This window comes from Portunus trituberculatus, chromosome 46 (genome assembly GCF_017591435.1).
Source record: "Portunus trituberculatus isolate SZX2019 chromosome 46, ASM1759143v1, whole genome shotgun sequence".
NCBI lineage: Eukaryota > Metazoa > Arthropoda > Malacostraca > Decapoda > Portunidae > Portunus > Portunus trituberculatus.
This window is the reverse complement of record NC_059300.1, coordinates 4,432,956-4,440,455: the sequence shown is the minus strand read 5'-3', so window position 1 is coordinate 4,440,455 and position 7,500 is coordinate 4,432,956. Positions and strand designations below refer to the sequence as shown.

The 7,500-nt window shown below is 44.1% G+C and overlaps 2 protein-coding genes across 8 annotated transcripts in view; one reads left to right on the top strand and one right to left on the bottom strand.

Moving 5' to 3' along the window:
• Window positions 1-3,331, top strand: part of LOC123519790 (U7 snRNA-associated Sm-like protein LSm11) — a 19,608-nt gene extending 16,277 nt beyond the window's left edge. Inside the window, exon 5 of the mRNA XM_045281307.1 lies at window positions 1,555-3,331. Within this exon, the coding sequence (XP_045137242.1) occupies window positions 1,555-1,952 (398 nt within the window). The 3' untranslated portion in view covers window positions 1,953-3,331. The remainder of the gene's footprint in view (window positions 1-1,554) is intronic.
• LOC123519788 (ecdysone-induced protein 74EF-like) overlaps window positions 1-7,500 on the bottom strand; it is a 382,075-nt gene that overhangs the window by 184,253 nt on the left and 190,322 nt on the right. For all 7 annotated transcript variants that reach the window (XM_045281306.1, XM_045281301.1, XM_045281294.1 and 4 more), the window contains one exon: window positions 2,904-2,946. The gene's annotated coding sequence lies outside the window, so the exon portion shown is untranslated. The remainder of the gene's footprint in view (window positions 1-2,903; window positions 2,947-7,500) is intronic.

The window sequence follows — 7,500 nt, the reverse complement described above, 5'->3', positions numbered from 1 at the left end:
TCTCTCTCTCTCTCTCTCTCTCTCTCTCTCTCTCTCTCTCTCTCTCTCTCTCTCTCTCTCTCTCTCTCTCTCTCTCTCTCTCTCTCTCTCTCGTCTTCTATTATATTCCGTCTCTCACTCCCTGGTTGCCTTGTCCTACTCATCGTCGCCGCTCGCCGCTCACCACCACCACCACCACCACCAACTCCTCCTCCTCCTCCTCCTCCTCCTTGAGTCGATTCTCTTCCTGCTTCATACCAGAGTGAATTATGCCGAGTAAAAACAATTCTTTATAACAAATATTCTAGTAACAAGTACCATTATCACCACTACCACCACCATTACCACCATCTTGATAGACTTTCACTACTCTCTCTCTCTCTCTCTCTCTCTCTCTCTCTCTCTCTCTCTCTCTCTCTCTCTCTCTCTCTCTCTCTCTCTCTCTCTCTCTCTCTCGTCTACCCTTTCTCTTTCATTCTCTTTCATCCTCTTCTTCCTCCACCATGCTGAGAGAGAGAGAGAGAGAGAGAGAGAGAGAGAGAGAGAGAGAGAGAGAGAGAGAGAGAGTGCAAATTTAGGTGTATATGTTATCAGTACCTACCACGTGTGTGTTTGTATGCATATATGTATGTATGTATGTACGTATGCACGCGTTGTGTTGTGGATAGATAGTATATGTGTGATGTATGATGGCTGGTGATGTGTACTGAATGCATGTGTGTGTGTGTGTGTGTGTGTGTGTGTGTGTGTGTGTGTGTGTGTGTGTGTGTGTGTGTGTGTGTGTGTGCGCAGTTCTTTTACTTACGAAAAATACACATATAGAAAGAAGTAAAGAAGGAAGAATGAAGGAGTGAGCGAAAGAAGAAAGATAAAATAAAGAAAAGTAGGAAAGAAGAAAGCATTTAAAACTATCAACATAATTAAGTAAAAAAAAAAAAAAAAAAAAACTAAAGAAAGGAGCGGAAAGAAGTAAATAAGATAATAACAGACCAGAGTAACTTTACAATAAAGAGGATGAAAGCAAGGAAAAGGGAAAAAATAAAGACAAACATAAATAATGATCATATAAACACCACTACAGTACTAATGTCTTCAATGTTAACGCGTCACAGATAAAAACCTTAACCCTTGACCCGAGAGAGAGAGAGAGAGAGAGAGAGAGAGAGAGAGAGAGAGAGAGAGAGAGAGAGAGAGACGAAAAATAAAGTACATGCACATAAATGAACTGGAAACATCTGGAGTAAAGGTCAAGGAGTACCCAGACACGCCCCTTGATGGGAGAGAGAGAGAGAGAGAGAGAGAGAGAGAGAGAGAGAGAGAGAGAGAGAGAGAGAGAGAGAGAGAGAGTAATTTTCAGAACAACTAGTAACTTCGTCGCGGCAAAAAGAAGAAAAAAAAAGTGAGGAACAAAAAAACGAGACAATTTCAACAGAGCGCAAGAAAACGATACGATCTCACCTGTTGTGTGTGTCATGATTGGTTTATTAGGTACCTGCACTACTTCTGACTCTCTCTCTCTCTCTCTCTCTCTCTCTCTCTCTCTCTTGATCACTCACGCATCTGTTTCTCCTGCAGGTGACGTCAGTGGATTCATGCATGTGGGTGACCTAAGCATCCGTGACTCACCCGGTACCACGGACACGAGTTCAGACGAGGAACCCACAGGAAGAAGAGGGGCGGCAGGACCGGTAGGAGGAGGCGCGAGAGGAAGAGGAGGAGGAATAAAGGAGGAGAAGCGCAGAGTGATAGGAGGGCATGAAGCAATGGAGGCTGCAGCGATCAAATCAGTACAGGTGTCTAGAAACGCAGGTACAAGCGAGGCACAGGACGCCCACCGCCTCACCCTCGGCTCTGGTTCCCAAGGGCGTAAGGAAAGAAAGGAGGTGAATGTTGATGGGGAGGGAGAGCAGAGTGCCAGGAAAAAAAATGGTAAGGAAGAGGAAGAAAAGGGAAATAAGGAAGAGGCATGTTAATCAGCTGTTCGTGCGTGGTGAGAATGTAGTGTTGATCTCTGTGATGAAGCCCTGAGTCACCACCATCACCACTACCACCGCCAACACCATCATCACCAGCATCACTGAATCTCCTACGTGAATCTAAAGTGCTGTGATAAAAGCCCTCCCGATCATACTCACGATAAAGTTGTTCCTACGTGTATATAGTTCTTACACACACACACACACACACACACACACACACACACACACACACACACACACACACACAAACACACACATAAGCACACACACACGTACGCACACACAAGCAAATGCAAACATGAAGCCAGTCTGCCTAAACCGTAACCTGTTAATTTGTTTCTCTTCGCACGAACGCTAGTAGTGCTCTCCTCCTCCTCCTCCTCCTCCTCCTCCTCCTCCTCCTCACGCCCAAGAGACGCTAGGGAACGTGAGGGAACGTGCATGTCTACACTCACCCCCTCCTCCCCCTGCGGCCACTCTGAGCAAGGGCCGTGGCAGGTCAGTCACCCACGAAAAGAGGACAAGAGAGAAGAGAAAAATAAAGAAAAAATCCGTGTCCTTTTTTTCAAGAGTTTATAATGAGGTGACTTCTGAAGTGGATAATTTGTTTGTAGATGGTTGTTTGTCTTCCTTCGGTGGTGTACAAAAGCAGGTGTGGAGTTTTATTTTTTTTTTTTTTTTTTTTTTTTCTTTATCGTTTCGCCACAAGGTGTTTCGTACCTGGAATGTCTCGCTGCGAAATTATAGGTTGTAAGAATGTTTGTTTGTGTTGAGAATTGGACATAAATAGTTAATTTCCTAACATTTTATGAGTTTCAATACTATTAGCCTCACCATCACCACTACCACTACTATTACTACTACGATTACCACCACCACCACTACTATTACTACTACTTCTACTACTACTACTACTACTACTATTAGCACTACTAATGTACTCACCTCAGGGCTGGCGGTGAGTGTCACGGTGCTGGTCAGTCACTTCCTGCATGGGAGAGAAAAGTGTGAGCAAGTGCGTGCCAAGCCAACACACACACACACACACACACACACACACACACACACACACACACACACACACACAGTAAATCAGTCAACAGGTAAAACACTCGTGACAGGTTTCGGACGGCGCTCATCAAAGCAAACAACCACGCTGTCGATGTTCTGAAACTTGACTCAAACAAAAACAATTAGAGAGAGAGAGAGAGAGAGAGAGAGAGAGAGAGAGATTTACTCCACCAAATGTGGTTACTACTCGCATCATAAATAATTACAACGATATATGACAAATCAATAACAACCAAATGTAAAATATAAGAACGATATAAGTAAAACATAATATTTATCAAGTAAAACAAAAATGAAAATAATATACGTGTATCATTTACTCCTCAGAAGGCTAAAATATGAGACATGGACGTAAAATCAATAAAATCATACAAGGCTCACAAGACAATAAAAAAAAAAAACGTGCAATAAAATAGTGACATATGAATATGCCATATAAGACAGTAGCACTAAGTATTGTTCCCTAAAAGATGCTTTCAATATAGACTTAAATGAGCCTGACGACTGAGCTTGTGTGACAGAGGTAGGGAGGCCATTCCACAGCTTAGCACCAAGTACGACAAGACGCCGCTCACCACTATCAGTCCTGAAGCGCGGCACATACATCTTGTTATTCTGTCTGGTGACATTGTTTGTGACACCCTGTACACACACACAGAGAAATAGATATAGATAGATAGATAGATAGATAGATAGATAGAGAGAGAGAGAGAGAGAGAGAGAGAGAGAGAGTCCTCGGAGCCTCACGTAACTAACCTGCAGACAAGGAAGTGAACACGACGGACTCATTACAGGTAAGGGCGCGTCAGGTAAGGTAAGGTAAGGATGAAGAAAGGTGAGGTGGATGAGGGAGGCAGGCAAGGAAAGGAGGTCCGAAGATTAATGGTCGAGGTAAAAGGCAAATATGAGAGAAAATAATACGTTTATCATTAAGGGAACAAGGAAAGAGATAAAAGATTGGAAAAAAAAAAGATGTTTGTATTGATAAACGTTCGTGTATATGTACGTATATATTCTTTTCTTTCATTTTGTTTTGTTTGTTTTCATTTTTTCTTTTTCTGATTTATCGTGAATTCTTGTTTCTTTTTTTTTTTTTTCTTTCTTGCTGGCTGTTGTTCTATTCAATTTCTTCCTTACTTTCTTTACACATTTATTTTCAAGTTCATTACTAGATTTGTTTATTTCCTGTAGGGCAAAAATGTTTGTACGTTCGTTTGTTTACACGAACTATGTAGGAGTATGCCTTGATCTTGCAATTTATTCATCTGTCTTACTCTGTCTATGTCGCATGTCTTTCTATTACTCTCTCTCTCCCCTCTCTCTCTCTCTCTCTCTCTCTCTCTCTCTCTCTCTCTCTCTCTCTCTCTCTCTCTCTCTCTCTCTCTCTCTCTCTCTCTCTCTCTCTCTCTCCGAGTAGCCTTGGCTTGGGACATCACGTGTAAGATTAAAGCTGGCCTATTCCTCCCTCGCTCTCTCTCACTCTCCTTGCCAGGCAGCAACGTCTCTCTCTCTCTCTCTCTCTCTCTCTCTCTCTCTCTCTCTCTCTTCCCACCATGAATTTGCCTAAGGTAATTGAAAGTAAATAGAGAGAGAGAGAGAGAGAGAGAGAGAGAGAGAGAGAGAGAGAGAGAGAGAGAGAGAGAGAGAGAGAGAGAGAGAGAGAGAGAGAGAGAGAGAGAGAGAGAGAGAGAGAGAGAGAGAGAGAGAGAGAGAGAGAGAGAGAGAGAGAGAGAGAGAGAGAGAGAGAGAGAGAGAGAGAGAATCATCGTCATATAGTATTAAAGCTGCGTATTTAAACCTTAGCTTCGGAAACCATCGATTAATTACGTAGCTGCTCTCTCTCTCTCTCTCTCTCTCTCTCTCTCTCTCTCTCTCTCTCTCTCTCTCTCTTACACACACCGCACGAGGAGGAACAGACACATCACACTACGTTTAATCTTGCATGTAATCTTGTGCACAAAATGTCTCATTCTCACATTTCCAAGTCTACCCCCTTGAAACTCTCTCAATACACTAACATACAATGCAGCATGCCCTGAGCCAGGCAATCACACATAACCAGGAAGTGAAGGCCGCATCCTACGTGAACCAGGTGCAGTCCTTTACAATATTCACCAGTAACCATCTCTCTCTTGTGACATACTGCGAAGGTTTACAAGACAAGACATAGGCGAGGAAAAATTGGTGGCAGTGGTGGGATTGGCCGAAGGAGAAGCATATTTGGTGGCAGCGGGGTCTGTTGCGCGTATGGGCGACGACAAGGATGTGAGAGAGACAGGTGATGCGTAGGGTATATGGATGCCACGAGTGAGGGAAGAATGGAAGGGAAGACTCTGGCAGCACAACGTAACGCAACACAACGCAAGATAAACACTCGCGAGTAAGACTTGTAGTGTTTCTATGTTTTTGTTCCATTACTGTTGCTGCTCCTACTACTACTACTGCTGCTGCTGCTACCACGTGAGTTCTCTCTCTCTCTCTCTCTCTCTCTCTCTCTCTCTCTCTCTCTCTCTCTCTCTCTCTCTCTCTCTGCGATTGACGGCGCTCTCTCTCTCTCTCTGCGATTGACGGCGCTCTCTCTCTCTCTCTCTCTCTCTCTCTCTCTCTCTCTCTCTCTCTCTCTCTCTCTCTCTCTCTCTCTCTCTCTCTCTCTCTCTCTCTAATGCTTTAAAGCCACCACAGGGACATACGCGCACGTACACACGCACACAAGCGCAAAACCGCTTCACCTACATCTACACGTATTGACCTACATACTGTACTTATACACACACACACACACACACACACACACACACACACACACACACACACACACACACACACACACACCTGCATAACCCACCGCCACAAACACCTGTCGCCACGGTCACCATCACTCTTTGTCATCACCATTGTTGCGAAGGACACCTGCATCACCATCACCACCACCATTACCATCACTACAAGTCACCACCACACAGCCTCCTCTTGCTTCACCTCACCGCGGTCGCCTCCTCTCTAGCCCGCGACACTCACTCACTCCACGCCCTGACAATTGAGCCACGATTAACTACACAAGCTGCCATGAGTGAGTCTCGCGCACACCACATCTGGGAGCCACTGTAACATCACAAGGTCGGCAGTGGTGGTGGTGGTGGTGGTGGTGGTTGTGAGGAAAGGAGACGGCAGTAACGGTGGTGGTGGTGGTGGTGGTGGTGGTGGTGAAGAGAGAAGAAAAGAAAGCACCATACTATGTCTACGAGAGAGAGAGAGAGAGAGAGAGAGAGAGAGAGAGAGAGAGAGTCAACCAGCTAGCCAGTTAAGCAGTTAGCGAATAAGTCTGACATCCACGAAAGCGAGACAGACAGACAGACAGGGAGAGACAGACAGAAAGCTAGAAAGATAGACGGGCATAGACAGCGAAGAACAAACACACACACGCACACACACACACACACACACACACACACACACACACACACTACAAGTACACAAACACACACAACCGTATAATGAGGTTACATACCACTAAGCTTAACCACCACCACCACCACCACCACTACCACTGCCACTGGCACTAGACACACCTCTCACAGCTGCACGCCAAACAGAGGACGAAGCCAATAAGCAGAGCATCTCCAGGACGAGGCATGACCATTACATTATGACCCGCACCGAGAAGTCTCCAGAGGGAAGGACAGAGAAGTGGGCAGCTCTGGGGGTTGCACTGCTGGGGTGTATTGAGAGAGAAGGATACGACTGGTGTAGGAATATTGGACAATGTGGCTTTTTGTAGTTCAATCTTGTGTTCGTAAAGATGAGGAAGTGTTAAAGTAGAAGAGTGGATGAAAGAAAGAAGAGAAACTTGAGTGAGATGGAATGGATTGAAGGAAACGAAAAATGAAATGGATACTCGAGTATGTGAAAGGGAGGGGAAGATGAAGGAAAGAAGACAAGCTTGAATGAAAGGTGCTAAAGGAAAGGAAGGTTACCTGTATATATGGGAGATGTATTACCTATATAAAAGAGAGCCAAATAAATAAATAAAAGGGTAGTGTAGCTCATTTAACTAAGAAATGAGTTATGATATTGATAGAGGGATTACCTGTAAGAGTAGATGGAGGAGTGAGAATTGAAGGAACAGATGAAGAAAGAGTAACAAGTATAGTGAAATTAATTATGCTTTTGTGATTAACTTTAAATAAAAAAAGGATGTAAAAGGGAAGAAGGAAGATTAGATACCTCGTTTCAGGTGTGAATGAACAAAGAGATTCAGAGACAGGTGTAAGAAAAGAACTTGGAAAAATAAATAAATGAATGAAGTTCTGAAGGAAAAGTGATTTTTTTCTCCTTTCTCGTTAAATACGCCACTGTTAGATCATATGAACAGAGAGAGAGAGAGAGAGAGAGAGAGAGAGAGAGAGAGAGAGAGAGATTAAGACTCGGTCGAAAGTTACTTTTTTAATGAGTGTTTACGTGTGTTGACAAG